This window comes from Megalops cyprinoides, chromosome 2 (assembly GCF_013368585.1).
Source record: "Megalops cyprinoides isolate fMegCyp1 chromosome 2, fMegCyp1.pri, whole genome shotgun sequence".
Taxonomy (NCBI): Eukaryota; Metazoa; Chordata; class Actinopteri; order Elopiformes; family Megalopidae; genus Megalops; species Megalops cyprinoides.
The window spans coordinates 37069861-37091179 of record NC_050584.1 but is presented as its reverse complement, the minus strand read 5'-3'; the positions used below and the strand labels follow the sequence as shown (position 1 = coordinate 37091179).

Below are 21319 nucleotides of genomic sequence, written 5' to 3'. Positions count from 1 at the left end.
ATTGAACCTTTTAAACCTCCCTCCCCGATTTTGAGAACATTTGTGGTTTCACAAAAGCTAGAATGTGGGCTGGATTGAATAACCCAGTGAGCAAAGGAGCCATGGTTTTGATGTTCAAAGAAGAGCGGGTAACTTGAAGCATAGAATCAATGTATTACACACTTTTTACACAATTTTTAGCATATGCAAACATAGTATGTTATTCAGTCCAAAAGAAATTACTTTATCGCATAGACATGATCGTCTTGCAAAAAGCTATAATCAGGCAAGGTTATGATACAACAATTTTCACTGTCCCAAACAAGGAGCTTGGAATGACAGCTAGATGAAGCATGTAACACAGTAATGAGCAGGGCACCATTAGCACAGCATATGCCTAGATTAACAGGAATAGAACAAGTAATGGCTGCTCACAAGGTTTGTGCCACCCAACAACATAACCAACATGCAGGAAGGGAAAAAAGAGAAGTTTAACACTGAGCACTGGGGCTGATGGGTTAGGAGTCATCCTCACAGCCCAGCATAGGAGGGAAAATGTTACCCTCTATCAGTCTCTTCTGTTAAAATAATAAATTAGCTGAGATTGATATGTGTGACAGCCAGCTAACAATCAACCTTAATTTGTTTTGTACCTGTCAAAAAATGGAAGTCTATCACATATATCCCAAATGAAAGCTTGCCTTTGATACTTCATTTACGATAACTGCAGTTGCTGCAGTTTGTTCCTGTGCTGGAATCATGCAGGTGCTGGGATTTTGGGATATGTCCATGAATTGGTCTGTGAGGGGAGAGAATGGATTCTTCTCCTTATAGGGTGGAAATAGCATCAAAGTAGAAAGACTGTGCTGACCTTGGAGGAAGGAGAATCATGATTATTGTTCCTGTCACAGTTTTACCATTTAGCAATGAAATATAAAAGCTAGGTGCTTGTATGCCTGGACTCTGCCCCTTTCAAAGAAACCTTACCATCAGTGTTTCTCTGTAAACATATACTTTTTTAACAAATAGAAAAGGCAGTGTCATGGTCAAAGTTTTAAACTCACTGAAAGTCTCAAAACCATGTCTAGCTATGTAACTGCATTATTCTGCTTTGTGGGGCTCAATTTACATTGGCATTAATCCATAGCCTTTCATCAGAAACACTTGCATAATTTACTTCAATGCAGGAGCCAAGGCAATAGTATTTACCATATTTGTGTGACCATGAGGTGATGGCAAGGTATAAATAACACAGACGGAATGGCCTTACTTCCACTTCTGAGAAGCTCTGGTCATTACTATGAGACCTGTGGCTGCTGCAGTGGTTTTGGGGCTGCTGGCTGGTGCATGGGCGCAAGTGCCCCCATCCAACTTTCCGCCTGTCAGCAGGCCCTTCTGTGACTCCTCAGAGGTTGAAGAGGCAGCCTTCGTGGGTCAGGACTACATCAATGCCCAGCATACATATGGGTATAAGTACATCCTCAACAGGATAGAGGACGTCAAAGTCACAAAACTTGTGAGTACATGGCACACGAAAGACTGCTACCCTTTTGTTTTTGCAGTGGTGTTGCACACACACACACACACACACACACACACACACACACACACAAAATTACACCTTCATATTTATTTTAGATATCAGCTTGAATTGTAATGCAAAGTCACATCATATTTAATGAGAAATTATTTGCTTGTTTGTTTGCTTATTTATTTATTTAGGGGGTGGAGGGTTGAGAACAGCTCAGATTGAAAGAAACAATGATTTGCTTGATGCAGTGAATGAGTTGAAATTTCTACTCATGCAGAAAAGGGGCTCACATTTGATTTAGGAAAGCTGCAGAGCATTGCCTTTAACTCTACAGAAGTGCAGTTAGAAGGAGGGTGGGGGACAGACAGGGTACAACATTCAAACTCTTCAAAAGGTTCAAGTTGGAAGGCATGACAAATACAGTATATCTGACAAACACAGCAGGTCAGGTATAGTGCAAGGCATGAAATGTTTACTAGGTGGCTTTGTGCCGTAGATACACATCCCTCTTGACTCATATCTTCTGTCTCCTGTAGCCTGATGGTGAGGAGTTGTACAGCATGGAGCTAGATCTGCTGGAGACCAAGTGCCACGTCCTAGATCCAACACCACTAGCAAACTGCACCGTCAGACCCAGACATGAAGTGGTGAATATCCTCATTTCTTAATTTGTTTGTGAAAATTCGTGGTTGTACTTGTTAGGTAGGAATTTGGAAGTTTTAAGACATAAGGAAACTGTCACCAAAGCATTATGATTACTGTAAGGTAGGTGTGCATTACTCAAATAGGTTTTCTTATGGATATACAAATGTTAAAGATATAATGTATTACTTTAGCTTCAGCTACAGAACTTTAAATTTAATGGTTTGCTGTTTCCACATTACAGCTCAATAGCTTCAATGGATTGACTCCAGTAGAACAGTCATCAGTTTACAGGCAAATGATGAGCTAACACAAACTACAGCTAAATTGCCAGTTTCTTGTCATTATATTTTCATATTCTTATGTTCTATGCAGTTGTCACTGTAACTGACAAGGCTTTTTTGGATACTCATTTCACACTGCTTTCATTCATGTATTTGCTTGTTTTCAGGCAATTGAAGCAGATTGTGATGTGCTCGTAAAAAAGATAGCTGGAGATGTATCCCCACTGGCCTTCAAGTGTAAATCAAAACCAGGTTTGTTCAGGCATATTCTACCAGTTCATAGTTATATATTACTAATCATACCAATCTCTACATGATCCTACATGCAGACATATCATCTCCATCCCACATATCACTTGCAGACTCTCGTGAGGAACTGTGCGTAGGGTGTATCGAGCTGCTCCCTCTGAATGACACTGATGCCCTCCAGGTGGTCCACACTTCCCTGGCCTTGTACAACAACAAATCCACTGATAACTCTACATTTGAACTGCTGGAAGTTGGAAGAATGACATCACAGGTGAACTATTCTCTGAGGTTTTTCCAGTTTTCCAATGCTAAACATGGTCAAATGCTTGACCAACAATTTTTGCAAAATTTTTGCAAAATTCTGCATCCTGGTCTCGGCAACCTTACTAGTTGGTGCTCTCTCAATGATGAAAATACCACTGTCCTCCTTTCTTTCCCAAATGCCTTCTTTCAGATTGTTGCCGGAGGAGCCAAAATCAGGGTTGAATATGTCGTCCTGGAAACAACTTGCAATGCCAGTGGATCCTGCATATCCTTGAATTTTACCATGGCTGTAAGTACTAGGCAGGCCTTAGGAGATGATGTTCAGTATTCACGTGCATGTACAAAGCAGAGACCACACTAGATATCTCACTGCAGCTGGATGAGTAAATATAGGCTAATCAATGCTATCTGCTATCATGCAATCTGCTGCTTAGTATGATCTGCTTTTCCATACAATAGTGTGGAGAATGGTGCTGTACAAAGTGCATTTAAAGCTAATTAAGTGCACTCTGCTCAAAAAATAATGCCATTCACCCATCATATGCATTATTAATTAATCTATACGTTATCTAAAATAATAATAATAATAGCAATCCCCTCATATACTGGACTCCCACAAACAAATATCCTAACCACTATAATGTCATTCTTTTTTGCAGTGAAAACACTGGTCATATCCCGTGGATTCCTAGGTCAAATCAATTATTTTAATGTCACATTCAAGCCCGCTTATATATTCACTGGGAGTATACAATTTGTGAGGATAATGAGCTGTTTAAAAATGAAACATGCATTTGATGTGTCTCTCCACAGCGTCGAGGCTTTTGCACTGGATCAGGCACTCCTGCGGAGCTTTATGTGGATTGTGACATCGTTGAAGCTGGGGTAATTTCTTTTTTGCTTTCTGCCATTGAAGGTGATACTGCCTCAAGTATAGACTAGAGGACTTGAAGGGAAGGGTGTTACTTGGGAGCAAATTTGAGACACACTCCACTCTCATTATTCAATCCCCTTGCAAATGACAGAATAAGAGGGACAACAAAAAAGAACAACATATGCAATTCTACAGGAAACCATGGAAACAGCAGGAGTGACATTTGTGCTGTCATGGTGGAATCAAAGCTACCAGTGTTCATGTTGTAAACATTACTAACATCATTCACACATTTTTTCTGTTTATTTTGTACTTACCTTCAGACATTTTCATAGTGTGGATTTGATATGATAGAAGGCAGATTACTCACACTTTTAATTTTTCATCCACAGTTAAATGTTTATCTAATAGTGTTTGGACTCAGGTACTCACCAGTAAACATATGAAAATCGGAAAGTGGCTTTTCATACTATGTGTTTTTCTAAATGTGCCCTCTCACACACAAATCTTTCCCATTGTGTACAAGAATTTGTGTAAACTGAGGAAATGCAGAGGGGTAACATGAAATCAATCTATCAGACTACAGCAGCTCAGTCATTATGAGAGTGTAAACCATTACTAGACTCATGATTCCATTAATCCTCTTAGTTAAGCAGAAGTCAGAGTCCTGTTTAACTGAAGTCAGAGGGCAAGCTATTGCAGTGAAGGGTTATCCCATGTGAAGCCATATTTATTGCAAAAGATACCGATGACTGGTACAGAACATTTCATTTTTCTAACTCTTCACAAATGCCAACTGATACCCATACCAATATCAGGATGATTCAGAACAGCATGAGTCTTGATATCCATCCACAAAGTCATCTGTCTCTTCACCTTTAATTAAAATGTGTGGGAATCACTTGGTCTGATGGAACCAATGTTTCATTACTGTGTGTGAGAAACCTTCATTTGTTCAGTGAAATTCAAAATTCAAAGCTGAATTGAATGGAATTCAGGTAAAATTTGTGAATCTTGTGCAGTTGCGCACACTAGGGGCTATCAGAAAGGAATCCAGGTATATCAAGACAACCTATGGTTTACGTGCATGTACACTTGGTTGAAGGGAGCAATTGGGGGCAAGTTCCTCTTTCTTGTTTGGGATACTCTAAACCTCATGAGTCCGCGCAATTTTGAGGGGAAATGCTAAGGGCAAATTTTGAACGCAGCACCATTTTGGACACAGCCACGGAGATCAGAAAGAACTCTGACTAGCTGTGTAAGTTGCACCTGTATCTGAATATGTTTGTCTGGACTTGTCCTCCCTGGTCTCCAGGCAGCTCCTATGGACACATCAAGGAAAGCGACAACAAGTCATCCAAGCAGCAGCGGTCCCGGCCACAAGCACCACAGGCTGATCCGCCTCCATGACCCCTCAGCCAGTGGCCTCCTTTCTGAGTCACAAGAGTCTGCAGAGGTCCCAATAGTGAAGAGGCAATTGCCTCCAGATGTAGAGGGAACAGTCATCCCAGAGATACCTTTGGCCCCTGGTATTCAGCTTTGCCCGGGGAAGATCAGGCATTTTTCAACCTGAACTTCATAGTTTGCCTTTACAATCCACTAGATTTTGCCATTGTAATAATCTCTCCCCACAGCTGGCAATTAACAGAAGGCAAAAAGTTAGGAGAAGCTAGGCCGCCAAAGAATTGCATGTCTTATTGTGTGATTTTTAATGGTGCTATCGATAAATGTATTAAACTTGGAGTATCATTGTGTCAATGCTTGTAGTATGTATACATATTTGATGGCATACTGTTGTCACCAGTAGAAATAAAGAATGATTCTGAACTAATCCTTCATATTGAATCCTGCTTGTTTGGAGGCTTCGCTGTGGCTGTTGTCAATATTGTGTGCAATAGAAAAAGCTCTGTGTTCTAATTTCAATAAATTACATTAGTACATTACATTATTGACATTTAGCAGATGATCTTACCCAGAGCAGCTTACATCAGTTATAATGTTATCCACTCATACAGCTGGATATTTACTGAAGCAATTAGGGTTTAAGTTTGTTGTCCATAGGTACAACAGCAGTGTCCCAGTGGGGAATGGAACTGGCAACCTTTTGGGCACAAGTCCTGCTCTGTAACCACTATGCTACACTGCCACCCCTCCATAACCGCTATGCGATGCTGCCGTCCCAATAAATGTGCTTAGTTTTCTAACAATCAAATAACCAAACTTGAAAAACTCATCTCTACCAATTGTACATTTGTAACATTCAATGGAGTCAAAGACTGGTTTGTAAACGTGCAACTGTGATTGTTAAATTATTCTGCAGCTCTGACTGTCAATAGAAAAACTTTTTGCGATTGAAAAAAGATCACAACTCACTGTGCCTGCCCCCACCTGTCAGTGGATTATAAACTTCCTCACAGACAGGAAGCAGCGAGTGAGGCTGGGGAAACTGACATCCACTGCCTGAACAGTCAGCGCTGGTGCCCCACAGGGTTGCGTGCTCTCCCCACTGACCTTTACACTAATGACTGCACCTCCAGGGACCCCTCGGTCAAACCTTTGAAGTTTGCGGATGACGCAACCGTCATCCAAGATAGTAATGAGTCTGCATACAGACGGGAGGTCAAACAGCTGGCTCTCTGGTGCAGATACAACAATTTAGAGCTGCACACACTCAAGACATTGGAGATGATGGTGGACTTAAGAAGGAATCCCCAACCCCTGAAGCCCCTGCATACTGGGCAGCACTGTGACAACTGTGGAGACCCTCAGGTTCCTGGAAACTATAATCTCCAAAGACCTAAAGTGGGAGACCTACACGGTCTCCATTGCAAAAAAGGCCCAGCAGAGGATATACTTCCTGCGCAAACCTGCCACAGGAAGTGCTGGTTCAGTTCTACACAGCAATTCTTGAGTCTGTCCTCACTACCTCTATAACGGTCTGGTTTGGCTCTGCCACCAAACAAGACATCAACGGACACCAGTGCACCATCAGGACTGCAGAAACAAACATCAGAGTTAACCTGCCCACACTCCGGGATCTTATCACTACCAGATCCAGGAAATGAGCAGGCAAAATCATTCCTGACCCTTCACATTGTGGCCACCACATATTCAAAGTCCTTACCTCCGGCAGGCGCTTCAAATCACTACTCACCAAAACAAGCAGATACCGGAATAGCTTCTTCCCACACACCATCACACTCTTGAACAGTTAACGAACCAGTGATGCGTCAACCATATTTCTGTTACTGTGTGTTTACAGTGCAATAGTTGTATAACTATAGTTGTACATATTCATAGACTCCACTCAGGCATACTTTATCTCATGCTCATTGTGCAATCGCTGTATATAAAACAGCACAATAGATGTATATAACTAATAGTTGTAAAGATCCACAGCCTACACTCATGTACATTTCAACTCATGACAGTAGCTGTTCACATATACCTCATTCATTCCTTCCTTATTCCATGTATGTGTCCTGCACTACTGTTGTTGTTTGTTGTATCACTTGTGTTGTTTGGTATTTGTTGTTGTTGTGGTCTTTGACATTGTATGAAAGCACTATGGGAGATACTACAACCGGAGTTAAATTGCTTGCATTTATAAAGGCATGGTTGGCCAATAAAGTCTGATTCTGAGTCTGATTTATTAAAGAGTATTGTGTATCTTAATGATCTTTTAAAAAATATTCTCTTTATGTTTTTCCCCTTTTGTCATCCAGTTTGGATGTTGTACTATACCAAGCTTGCCTCTCTGTAACTCTTGGTTTACAGAGGAGCACTGAAACAAGATAAATAGAAAACACCTGCACACAGCCAGTGGCTATTTGTCATACTACAAGTCCAATAGTGCACCACAGCAGAGTGAATGGCAGTTTAAGGATAGGTGTGGCACAAGTAATGTTATCCAGGTGACTCACAAGCACCTCATGAACTATTAGACAGTGCCACAACAGTGAGATGAATGGATCCCAATCCATCCTGGCGGACCAAAGCCAGTGGTGCTCTGCTTCTACAGATTCCTGTAATTATCAGCAAATGACAGCTCAGACTAAGCACTTTCACTGGATGAGCTATGTGGAAGTGCCCAATGTGACATTTTCTATAGACAAATGCACCTGTACTGAACAAATACATGTTTGTCTATACACAACCTGATCATATTGTTTTTTATTATTTCATGCACATATGTATTCACATTAACCTGCTGAAAAACAAATCTACAGAAAGACATATAACAACTGTTTTGAATTAAAATGTTGCAAACAAAAGCCTTTTAAAAACCCAGAGGCCAATTAATCTGGCCTCACCTGGGCTCCTCCTAGTCCCTAAAGCATCTTCATGTATTGGTCATTTGCAGACGAAGGCAAAAACCCGCCGGACCTCACCCCCACCCCTACCCCCATCACCCAGATCCCTATAAACGTAGGAGAACCATGAAGGACCTACAAATTATTGCTTGGAAATAAGGACATGGGGCCTGCTAGTCCACAACACTACTCTCATCATATCCTCAATCTATTTGCACCAACCATGTTGTTTAAATCATCAGTCTGCAAACCTAGGAAAAATAGGTAAAATCCTGCAGGGTTTCTCATACTAATATAACTCTTCACCACCTAATGTCGTAACATTAGTGCATGACCATACTGTTTAGGTTGAAGAGCAATTTAAATATGTCAAACTCACAAAAAAGAAACATATTTTGAAACAGTGAGACAGCAGTAACACTAACAATCATCCTATGTTACACTTTTCATTTGATAATGGACAAGCATTCCTGAATGGACAATGCTTTGAAAGACCAAACTCTTGTCACTTAATGCACCTTTTTGAAGGCAGCACTAACTACATTGCATTGCTGTTGAGCCATGGTGAGACACACACTCGTCTTTTGTAATGATTGTGTTGTTTGTTGTATGCATGAATCCTGATTCGCAGAGAAAAAGGTGTGCATTCTGTCAGTGACCCTCAGGACACTCATGACCACAGTTAAAAATTAACACTGTTTATTTAACCTCAGCAAACAGCAAGTCACCTCCAATGCTACATCTAAGTTGAAGAGAGCTTGCAGTGCAGCAGAGTTTAGGGGTAAAAGGTCACCTTATCTGAGTGATGGCCATATGAAATCTACTTGGCCCATTGGAATTTGAAAATTGATTTTTTAAGAATCTCACCATCTGCATGTTATTCCTCCTCCCCTCACACACAAAAAGTTAATCATTTGTGTCATCAGATTAATCTGTACAGAATCAAATGCACAGGAAAAAGCACCTCTTCTTATTTATACTACTTCTTCTTCCTTTACAACCAGTATGGTCCTTTTTAGTTCTGTGTTTAAAGATGTTTACACCCATGTGCAGGCCTGACATCTACTGAGAGAGGTGTCTAAAAATGGGTTTGCAGTATGGACAGTCTCCACCCCCCCCCCCCCCCCCCCGCCCCCCCGCCAACCCCCACTTGTCTCTCAGCCTCCTGCTCTCACTGCCAGCTAAGCTCCTTTGGCAACTAAATTATTGCTACATTGGCGGTCTGTTTCCTGAGGGTGAAAGTTAGTGTTAGAGGGAGTTTTACTCAAAGTAAATATAATACGAAGAATGGAAAATGTCTTTGTTATTGATGTGAAATTAGAAACATGAATAAGTGTTCAGATAAACACTGTTGAATTTCTGCATGCAAACATCAAACTAATGTGTTCAACGGATGTTGTCTCTACACAACACATTGGCAGTTACAAATCTGAAATGGACACATATGTACTCAATCTCAACACAGCTGTACTCTTTGTGCTACTTGTGATTCAGTATAATTCAATAGCTGTGCACTACCACTGTCACCAGTACTTAGACACAGTTGAATATAAGTGTCTAATACCAGAAAAATCCTTTCTCTGTACCTTCCCATGTGAACATACACACAGGAGAATACCCATATTTAACAAAGTGACACATGAGTACAGATAGAGATATACTGTTACAGAGATAGGTACAGCTGTGGAAAATGGAGATTGGTCTTTAATGTAAAATTGTACTACGGAAATAGACAGGTTGTGTCACGATGGTCTGAAAAGCACAGACACAAAAAAGACCAGCTCCTCTTTATTTACACATATTCCATTTACATTGGCAGCACCCACGGGCTGAATGGTGTTTGTTTTTTTCCTTTTCCCTTCTGAATCACAGACAATTGTATAAATAAGCCAGGATGGACATTGCACTGTATTCCATGGCTCCTTTTGCTTTACGGGCAGAGAGAGCCATGAGGGAACTGGTAGCATTGACTGTGTTGGTTGGGGCACTGTGTACGTCCAGCTCGCCCCTTCCGGAGGACCACTCCATAGTTTGCAATGACCAGGGGGCCCAGGCTGCAGTCGCCGTGTTCCAGCACCGTTTCAACGCCCATCGTCCTTATGGCTACAAGTACACGGTCAGCGAGATAGAGTCCAGCAAAGTGGTCCAGAAGGTGAGCATGGGAAGAGAGGAATCTTGGAATGCCTGTGTGCATCTGAACAGAGGTGGAAAACTCCAGTCCTCAAAAGTAGAAGTACTTAAATGTACTTGTTTCACCCATGCACTGAACCCAATGATTTTACTAATTACTTCCCCATCTGGCTGAAGAGAAATTTCAAGCGGTTGGAAAAAATACTGGCAGTACTTCTACACCCAGGCTTTTCCACCTCTGCGTCTGAGATGTGCGCTCCTAATCTTTATGTACAATACCTAGTGGAAAGTAAAAGGATAGTTATGCTGCATTTTTGAGTCCTTTTCTAGTCTCGAACAGTGGCTTTTCACTAAACCCCACCCTACTGCCTGTCTTATGGAGCTGACTAAGGAGGGGTCAAATGAATGTCAGATTAGTAACATGAATGAATAAATAAATGTGCACTTTTGTACAGGAAAACTCCACCTGTGAATTCCAGCTGGAGCTGGGTTTAGAGGAAACCAAATGCCACATCGTGAACCCTAAACCCGTTGACCAGTGTGAGGTTCGACAAATGGATGAAACAGTGAGCTTCTAAGAATTGCTAAACACTTTTGAATTTAAAAGAAAATGTGTAACATGTTTTTCTAAACCTTGCATGATGCAATACAGTGCTTCTAAACACACATTCTTTTTGTATGAATCATTGAAGTATTCTACAATCAAAAGTCAAATCAAAATTTAAGCAATACAAATTAGCACACACACATATATATCTATCTTCTTACAGAAAGTTAAGGCGGACTGCAATGTGACCTTGACAGTGGCAGATGGGAAGGCTAGACTCAAGAGGTACTTCTGTGTATCTTCAACAGGTACTTTTTGTGCAACTTTAAACTATTAACCACATTTCAGAGGAAGATCTGACCAAAAAATCATACCAACACAATTACTGTGACCAAATAACAATCCGTGTTTAGAGATTAGCTCAAGTACATTGTTGCTAATGGAGACAGTTACTTAAATGGCCCTTACAGTATATGAAAGTACATGACAGCTATATACTTGGTATATCAGAACTCCTGCCTTTGAGCAAGGAAGAATGGTGTTCCCTGTCTTACCTACAGCTTCAGCAGAGGAATTGGCCAATGTGTGCCCAGACTGTCCCTCACTGCTCCCCTTGCATGACCCCCAGGGCCTGGACAGCATCAAAATGGCCCTGAAGAAGTTTAATGAACAATCAAATCATACAGCCTACTTCAAACTGCTGGCTGTTGGCAGAATGTCAACACAGGTAGCTACATTCAAAACACCGCTCCTAAGGCATATTGAGAATGCAATTGGCATGCATTACTGACCGCTCAATAACTGGGTTTTTTATTGGTACATATGAGAACATGCCTGTTGCTTCACAAAGCAAAATGCACAAGCTGGAACAATAGCCAAGCAAAAATATACATACAAGCATTTTTCATTATGGCCCCTAAATAACTGACAGAACTATAGATACAATTAATACTTATTCAGATAAAATGTAGTCAGACTTGTACTTTACATAAGACTTCAGCAATAATCTGGACAAGCTCAGAGATGTCTTTAGGGTGACCTGCCTATCACTCTCTCATTTCTGTTACTCTGAAAAGCAGTTTTTTCTAGTTACTTCAGTCAGTAACTGCCCAGGTTTGTTGTGATCACAGCAGTAAAGCACACTATCTCTTTCTGCTAGTACACATTCCTGGGGCAGTCGTACTTCGCTGAGTTTGCCATTGTGGAGACGAGTTGCTCACGCCAGGTGGAGGCTGAGAAGCAAGATGCCTGTGAGCCCCTTTGTGCAGATGAGGCTGTAAGTGCACCACCTGCCACCCTCTCCTCTGGGCACAACTGTTCAATAAGGCTGCAGATAAGAGGAATCAATAGATCTACCAAACATACTGTTCTCTCTGAACAGGTCATCTTTGCGTTTAAGAAAAAAAAAAAAACACATTTCTTTGCTTTAACATCTGTGGACATGTCTGTGTCAAAAACCTTAAATTTGATCTGTTGCATCATCCCTATAAAAGAGCTAGTATACTCTCTAATGTTACAAATGAATACTGAGCCCCCCAACCCCCACCCCCTTTTTAAGTGTTGTGATCATCAGTTTGATGTAGAAGTCACATTTGGCTTACTAATTAATTTAATTTACTGCCATTTAAACACAACTATGTGCAACCCTAAATGACCAGCTTTGTAAGGCAATCTCTTCACTGGAATTTGACAATGAGATGTACAACATCTCAAGGTGAAAACATATGCATTACATATACACCTGTGATTTCATATATTCTTTCACTAGGTCCTGTGCATTTTCTGGATCAGTCATATGGGAATCACAAGAGCAACACAATGATGATGAGGTGTTGATTCAAAAGTACTTCAGTCCGAAAAAGGATGCTTTTTTTCTCTACAGGTGAAGACACACACTGTATTTAGTTAAGTGCATCTATATAAGGAAGTGTAACTAATGAGATGTCTCTGTACTCCAAACCCCCCCCTTTCCCCATGCTGTCTTCAGCACCATGGCTTCTGTACTTCCACACTGTTGGGGAATGATGAGGTGACTGTGGAATGTGAGATCTATGATGTACAGGTACTCCATTCCTCATACCGATGCAAATTGATAGTGAATCAGGTACATTGCAGTAATCAAGCGATTACATCTGACAACATAATCTATTCATAAAATTTTGACCCAAGAAACTATGGCCAATCATATCTCACAAATACAGATTAATAGAGGACAATACATTGTAATCCTGTACAAACAGTGTTCAAAATTGTCTCTAATGTAAAGTGTTCACAAAATGTATGATATTGTGAATGTCTCTTGACCGGAGTGCATTGTCCACACCTTGCAGAACTCGACGGACACAGGGTGTTTCCACCACCACTGCCGCTGGGGTCCGGAAGGAAAGTTCTGCGGACGCAACGTCAGCCCTGGCCACCACATACGGCCCGGTTTCCTGCCCTTTCCCCCATTCCACCCTCCCCATCACCCGCCCCCACCTCCCCATCACTTCCCTTGCCCACTCATACCACCCCACCACAGACCTCCTCCCTTTTTTCCACCTCCTCCCCATGGTTCCCATATCCCTCCCTTCCCTCACTGCCCTGGTCATCTGAAAATTCCTCCCTCAATACATCCCATCTGCCCTCCCCCTCCCTTCCACTTCCCACCATTTGGCCCTCTTCTGCTTGGTCCGGGTCCTGTTTTACGGCCACGCCCTCATAAAGGTCCCTGGGATCGACTGACTACTTAACACAGGGAATTACAATCTTGTCCAACTCCAAGTGGTTACACAGTTGTAGATGAATCAGCTTCTTTGCCAGTGTCTTTTTGTTGTGAGTAGTGGTGCATTGTGATTCAGACAATACAACACATGTGACTTCTTGTAGGAGCAGCACGTATATTGATTTTTTGCATGAATTAGGCTCAGTTTGCCATGCATCAATTAACAATCTCACTGCTCTTCTTTGCTGTGTCTGCAAGTTAACCTTTGACTTTCTAATCACTGTTGCCAATAGTTTAAAGGTCAATGTTTCCCTTCATGCTTACTGTGTAAACCCTGTGTATTACAATTTTATATGTCTGACCTGACAAAAATGTAATGAAATGACTCAAGGAGATTATGGTAAATCATGGTCATGATGGTATTAGAATAATGTTGTAACTGTGGAAGTATTATGATAATTAAATCTTGCACAATCCAATCCTGGCAAGATCCCTTTCATATTGACAACCTTTACAACAGCAAAAAAACACTCCTACAAAGGTTTCAATGTCTCCTTTCAAAAACACACAGCATGAAACATTAATTAAAATCCTAAACTGAGGCAATTTAAAGACATCAATGAGCAAATACTTCAGGAAAATTTATGGCAAATATAAATATTATATCCCTGCACTTGAAAAAATGGGTGGAATGGGGTTTTAGACAAGGGAAAATGTATTTGCAGTAGAGTATTCATAATCTACATATTTATGTTGTTAGACAAATTACAAAACAGTACAGTTTATAGAGTTTTGAATAAACGTTTACTTTGATAACACGAAATATTCATTGTTTTCCTCTGGTGGAATTAGAACTCATAATCTGGTGTTGGCATGCCTATGGATAAGAAACCAAAAGTAGAAGACAATGAGAAAACTGTTACAGCTTAATTGCATGTCAAGACACGAGAGCATATGGTTTTGAGTAAGATACTCAATAAGCAAATAGCACTTAATAGTACATAAATCCAATATCATATAGAAATGCAAAAAAGTATTATAAGAAAAAAAGAGGATGGAGATGAGGAATGCGTGTTGATATGAAAGTCTTTAATTCAGTAGAAAACAGCATCAAAGCACGTGAAAAACACAGACTTCAGGTTCAGCAGTGTCGGACTGAACGCTGATCATTGAGACTAATTCTCATATTTAGGTTGTTCTTAATGTAAATGAACCAGACCTGTCTCCTGTATGATAATGAAATCGGAATTACATGTTTTTTTTAGGTCACACCCTTGATGTAAGTGAAGCGGACCTGCTGTCTGTATGATAATGAAATCAAAGTGCTGGTTTTGAGTAAGCCAGGTTACTATTATTTGAGTAAGCCCAGATACCCCTTTGACTGAGAAGGTTCTTGATTTCCCACTCCCGGTCCCATTCTATAATTGTTTGCCATCTTGTTTGACCCAATTGTTAAAGTGTTGGCAGAGGTGTGGACCATCCTGTTGGGGTCTCTATGATCTCAAGCCCTTTGGGATGCCGCGGCTATTCAAATTAGATCATGCCTGGTGGAATACACATTCCAGGGCAGAATGCTGTAATTCCTTACAGTATACAAGGTTTAGCTTCCAAAAAGGTATTACTAAGTTACTCTACCAGTACCTGTACAGCTTTACATTTTTATACCAGCATGAATGAGAAATGATTCAATTTCAATATAACAATTCAAGTATTGGTATCGGACACTAACAACCTGGGACAGGTTCAGTATGACATAGCAAGCATGCATGGCCTTCACTGTGCTGATTTCTAAATACTTGGCATGGCCAAACAAAACATTCTCCTACATACATACAGTATATTGTAATGAACTAAAACACATTTTCTTCCTTAAGTTGTGAGAAATAAAAAGAAACAGTATGTGCCGCATGTACAAGTGATCTGCCTGTGTAGTTTCAAAGACAAATACCAAATGTTGCAACCTGTTACATTACGTTCCCTTGGAAACTAGGTATTTTAATGTGCATGTTGAATTATTGCATGCACTCAGTAACAGGCTGGCCAAAAGAAAAAAAAAACATGATAAAAAGAAATTTCCCTTTTCTGCAATTACATTAAGAAACTGAAATGCTAAATTATACACCATAAGGTGTATTAAGTGTTAATATAGCCTACTATCATAAGGGAAACAAAAAGAGACACATGATTCCATGTATGTGCGTAACATGGTAACATGGTAACATGGAACATGTAAATCTACAAAAAACATTTGTTTTGGAAGGAAAAATGATAACTTTTATATGAGGACATCTAGTGTGTTGAGATATTCATAGATTAACTATTTGAACACAAAAGGCTTCATGCAACTTCAAGGCAACATTTGAGGGCAGTATGAAACAGCAGCTAGCTCACACAAACAAGGTGCTGTTTACCATCTTTACGTCAGCTGTCTTGCACCTGAAAAAGATGTCCAAGAGATTAGAGGGGGCTGATTGTCATTGAATTCCTTCGTGGGGTCACAGGAAAGTGTAAGGAGACAGAGGTCTTGTTTACTGACCCCTTACTGCAGGGGGACAAGGGACAGGGATCAAGGCTGCTGGGTTATAGCAGATAGGGGATGCTAAACAACCATATATAAGCCACGCTGCTGCTCCATCTGCTATCAGCGTGGGTGTGTGACCAGAGCTCCACCATGAAGCAGTACGTGCTGTTGTTGCTGGCGTGTGCGTATGCCCATGGGGCACCTGTGGACCCCATGAAGCCGGGCTCCTGCCAGGACCCCTCCACACAGAGCGCAGCAGAGCTGGCTCTCACCAAGATCAACCAAGACCGAGAGCAGGGCTACGTCTTCAGCCTGAACCGCCTAAGAAACGTCAACCAGATGCAGCATGTGAGTGAGGGACAGCCACCAACATCAATCAATTAATCAAATTTACGCAATTCTAGGCCTCCACTCAGGGCCCCTTCTGTTCATTTCATAATTTGTGGGGTTGGTGCTAATCCTATTTACAACCATACATTTAAGAGGAAAATTCAAGTGCATTTGAGTTTCATTCTTGCAGAAAATTATACAACAATAATAAATGTACTGTGGATAGCTTTTTACAGCCAAAATAAAATCTTGTTGCTGATTATTGCTGATGGGCAATAATTTTAGACACTGACAGATACTTATACTCATTTTACTGCATTGAAATCCACTACTCCGGAGATATGGTAAAGAAGGATTACAGTACAAAAAACACAGGAAATAATAGTCAATGCTCTGTGTTCACACTGGTGCAGACTTTGCTGTGGAGGAGCTGTGCTAATGGAGGAAGTCATACAGTATATGACATATTAGCTGTCATGCTGGTTTTTTGCCTCTCTTTCAGGGGCCCACTGGGGTTGTCTTTTACCTGACACTGGATGTTCTGGAGACCAAGTGCCATGTTCTCAGCAAGAGGGACTGGAAGAGCTGTGAAGTCAGACAAACACACGACACACCGGTAGGGCAACCAAACTATACATGCACATTAATGTCCTGGCTATGAGACATCTCCATAAAAATTCCATCAGATTCCACCAATCAGCAGCCTTAATGCAGGGCTTTTTGAGAAAAAAAAAAACTAAATTCTGTGACAGAATGTTTCCTCTGCAAATGTCTGTTTTCTATCTCTTCCTCCTGACCAGGTCTATGGTCAGTGCAAGGCCACAATCTACATTAACAAAGTTCAGAGAGTAGTCCGTCTGTACAGCTACAGCTGCAGTGTGAGACCAGGTACTGGACACTTTCACTTTCATACCTCACCACTGCTCAGCTACTACCTCTCAGTCGTACTTTGTGCATTTTGCATGCCTGATGTTTGACCAAAGTGCAGTTGTCTAATATTGTTCCTTCCTCCTCAACAGCGCCTAATTCCAAAATCAGCCAAATCTGTCCTGACTGCCCCTCTCAGATCCCCCAGGATGATGAGAGTGTTATGAAGACAGTGAAGATGTCTCTAGAGAAATACAACAGAGAAAGCAAGAACTCAAATCACTTTGCCCTTTTAAATGTCACAAGAGCATCTGCTCAGGTATGGTCAAGACAATTACTGGTGGGCTTTTGATTCGTATGCAAAATGAATGAATGTTGCCCTTGATTTCTTACTTATCAGTTTACTTACTTATATTTCCCCATATTCTCAGAGTCTTACATTTTTCATTCCCTTTTGTATCTGTTGCAGGGGGGTATTGCTGTATTCTATTTTGTGGAATTCACCATTCAGGAAACAGTCTGCTCCAATAGCACAGATGTCACTGAAGCAGCCAAATGTGCACTGATGGATTGCGAGTTTGCAGTAAGTAATAACAGTAACAATCCTGCTTCAAAAAACTGTACATTTGAGAGCGTGCAGAGAAAATGCATGTGGATGTAGAGCATGTAGATTTTATCCAGGGCCACAGGGCTGAGGATATTGCATTGTGTAGCAAGGGTAAGGATAATGAAATATTGCAATTAGAAAAGTCCAACATCACTGCACCTTTAAAAACAAGTCCTGTTCAAAATTAATGAATGTACATGAACTGTACCAACAATAATGTTGCATAGTGTAAGCATTCACAAATACCAAGTGAAAAAATCAAGAATTCATAATAGAATGAGACCTGTATACTCAAATTAAAAAGTGCACATATAGAGAAGTATTAGTGATACAGACATTTTGGTATTGTGAGCATCAATATATCAATATATCAATTATGCTTGTTCACACATGCTGATATAAAGGTACAAATGTGCAAAGTGCAAAAGTCTGGTGTGCTGTGTCTGTTTAAAAAGCATGAAGGTAGCATATAAGGTTTTGTTTGTCTTTTATTTACATGTGAAAGACAAATGATTTTAGATTACATCCAGAAACTGCAGCCACTTCAAAAATCAAGTTATGCTCTAATAAAGGGTGTCCCTCCTCTCTTTGTCTTTCTATATGAGGAGTCCAGACTTACAAATTGCGGTAGATATTGCTAATATATGAGATTACTTTCCATTAAACAAAGGGCAAGAAGCAGTTACATACCAATATCCCATTTCTTGGCCTCAAAACTGTGCTTTTCAGAAATCAGTTTAAACTTGTAGGATCAAACTTGATACTGCCTCTTTTACCCAATGTGACATTTCTAAAAACCTTTAATTTTAAATTCACAATTTTTCTTATGAGCGTGCAAGCATAATCTGGGCCAGCCAACAGGATCACAGTGAAATCCAGTAGTGAAAATTTGCTTGTCTTTACCTACAGCACAAAGGCCACTGTACTGGATCCCACTCTCAGTCACATGGAAAGGAATATATCACAGTAAACTGCGACATCTTTGAACCTGAGGTAAACAGCTCTCAATTGCAGTGAATGGAAAGCATGTTGACTGTTACTCTACACAGATCTGTCTGTGAACGATGAAACATTTTTTGATGATGGTGATGATAGAAATTGGCCTTCATCCAATTTATTTAAAAGATTTTTGTGATTCTGCCACTTTCTATGCTGAAATCTTTGCATATAAGATGAATAACTTTTTCCTTCTTCCCTCCGTCTTTTAAAGGAGGCAGAAAAAGAGAAGCAGAGGCATCTGCTTGGAGGGGAGCATGGTCACAGTCATAACGACACCCATCACCATGGCCACGCCCATGACCATGCCCATGACCATGACCACGCCCATGACCATGCCCATGACCACACCCATGCCCACAACCACACCCATGACCATGCACATGACCATGCCCACGACCATGACCATGACCACACCCATGACCATACCCATGACCATGCCCATGACCATGCCCACGACCATGACCATGACCACACCCATGACCATACCCATGACCATGCACATGACCATGCCCATGACCACACCCATGCCCACAACCACACCCATGACCATGCACATGACCATGCCCACGACCATGACCACACCCATGACCATACCCATGACCATGCACATGACCATGTCCATGACCACACCCATGACCATGACCACACCCATGACCATGGCCATCACCATGCACACAACCATGCCCATGACCACACCCACAATCATACTCATGACCACAGCCATGACCATGTCCATGAGCATGGAGATCATCATCATCATCATCATCATCACCATCCTGAACATAGTCATGGGCATAACCAGACACATCAGCATGAACACGAGCATGACCATGAACACAAGCACCAACACCTCCACGTTCATGAACACCACCACCACCACCATGACCACCACAGACCCATCAAGGGCCCAAAAGGGACTGTGCATTACCTCCCTGACATAGACCAGCCAGTGATCATGCCATCATTCCTGAACGAGCCCAGCCAGGCCGTCACTCTGCCTGTCTTTCCTGACAAAGAAGTGCCTGAGGAGAGGGAGCCAATCATTCTTCCCTTCCCCAGCACCATTTCCCCACAGTGCCCTGCAGAGCCTAAGAATGAGATGAGCCTCATCAAGGAGCTGTTTGCTGATGACCCCCTCTTCAAAAATTGATACATAAATGAGTAACACTGTTTCTACTAAACTGAGAGAACATTTTACTAATATACACATAATTTCCTTCAACAATAATATCTGCTGGGATATTATTTTTGGAGAGTCTGTTGAACATCTCAAAAAGGACATACTACAGAGAGTAAACATTAGTGTTTCATTGTTTTTCCAAAATAAAAACATTTAACCATAACATAGTCTTAATACATTTGTGCAAATACTCAATTCATTTTTTGTTAAATCTTGCAAGGGATTCAAACTATCACGAGACCGTCTGCACAGTGCATTATTTCTGAAATTGTGCCCACTGAGAATTGAATGAATGAATTTCTAGAGCTTCAAGAACATCTGAAAAGAAAAATATTTGCTGACAAATGTTTCACTATAGAGGGTAAAGGCTTGTTTGCCAAGGAAACAATATAAACTAGAACAACATCAATATATAGCTATAGCCCCGAATATTTTCGCCCTGAAAAAGGAGGTGTTTATAGCAAAACAACAGACAGACTGTGTAACAGAGTGGAACAGCACTTCTTTTTTAACGCTTGGGCTTGGCACTTAACCCAGGATTACCTCGGTAAACATCCAGCTGTATAGAAGGATAATGTAGGAATATAATATGTAATTCACTCTGGGTAAGAGCATCTGCTAAATGAAAGTGATGTAATATATCTAAGTCGGATGTAGTACAATGACTTGACAGAAAATGTAGCTTCAAACCTCTGCAGCCCATACAGACTAACTGTATGCTAACTATAACTATAACTGTTATATAACTATGACTAATTTTACTAATATACACATAATTTCCTTCAACAATAATATCTGCTGGGATATTATTTTTGGAGAGTCTGTTGAACATCTCAAAAAGGACATACTACAGAGAGTAAACATTAGTGTTTCATTGTTTTTCCAAAATAAAAACATTTAACCATAACATAGTCTTAATACATTTGTGCAAGTACTCAATTCATTTTTTGTTAAATCTTGCAAGGGATTCAAACTATCACGAGACCGTCTGCACAGTGCATTATTTCTGAAATTGTGCCCACTGAGAATTGAATGAATGAATTTCTAGAGCTTCAAGAACATCTGAAAAGAAAAAATATTTGCTGACAAATGTTTCACTATAGAGGGTAAAGGCTTGTTTGCCAAGGAAACAATATAAACTAGAACAACATCAATATATAGCTATAGCCCCGAATATTTTCGCCCTGAAAAAGGAGGTGTTTATAGCAAAACAACAGACAGACTGTGTAACAGAGTGGAACTTGACTTGCAGCTTCTGAAGGTGTGATAATATTTATTTATTGTAAAGGTAGATATAA

General features: G+C 40.7%; 3 protein-coding genes across 3 annotated transcripts; all 3 read left to right on the top strand.

The window, feature by feature from the left end:
• The first annotated feature begins 1265 nt into the window (after window positions 1–1265).
• LOC118773437 (alpha-2-HS-glycoprotein-like) lies at window positions 1266–5668 on the top strand. The gene is made up of 7 exons (XM_036522374.1): window positions 1266–1495; window positions 2047–2157; window positions 2604–2688; window positions 2799–2956; window positions 3140–3238; window positions 3763–3834; window positions 5139–5668. Exons 1-7 carry the CDS (start codon window positions 1280–1282, stop codon window positions 5394–5396), a joined length of 999 nt encoding a protein of 332 aa, XP_036378267.1. The 5' UTR covers window positions 1266–1279; the 3' UTR covers window positions 5397–5668.
• A 4345-nt stretch (window positions 5669–10013) lies between these two features.
• On the top strand, window positions 10014–13980 carry ahsg1 (alpha-2-HS-glycoprotein 1). Its single transcript, XM_036522314.1, has 7 exons — window positions 10014–10288; window positions 10722–10832; window positions 11037–11121; window positions 11374–11540; window positions 11973–12089; window positions 12801–12875; window positions 13144–13980. Exons 1-7 carry the CDS (start codon window positions 10031–10033, stop codon window positions 13543–13545), a joined length of 1215 nt encoding a protein of 404 aa, XP_036378207.1. The 5' UTR covers window positions 10014–10030; the 3' UTR covers window positions 13546–13980.
• A 2076-nt stretch (window positions 13981–16056) lies between these two features.
• On the top strand, window positions 16057–19991 carry fetub (fetuin B). The gene is made up of 7 exons (XM_036518972.1): window positions 16057–16386; window positions 16871–16984; window positions 17169–17256; window positions 17388–17554; window positions 17705–17818; window positions 18752–18835; window positions 19053–19991. The coding sequence occupies exons 1-7, from the start codon at window positions 16189–16191 to the stop codon at window positions 19989–19991; spliced, it is 1704 nt and encodes a 567-aa protein (XP_036374865.1). The 5' UTR covers window positions 16057–16188.
• The last annotated feature ends 1328 nt before the right edge of the window (window positions 19992–21319 follow it).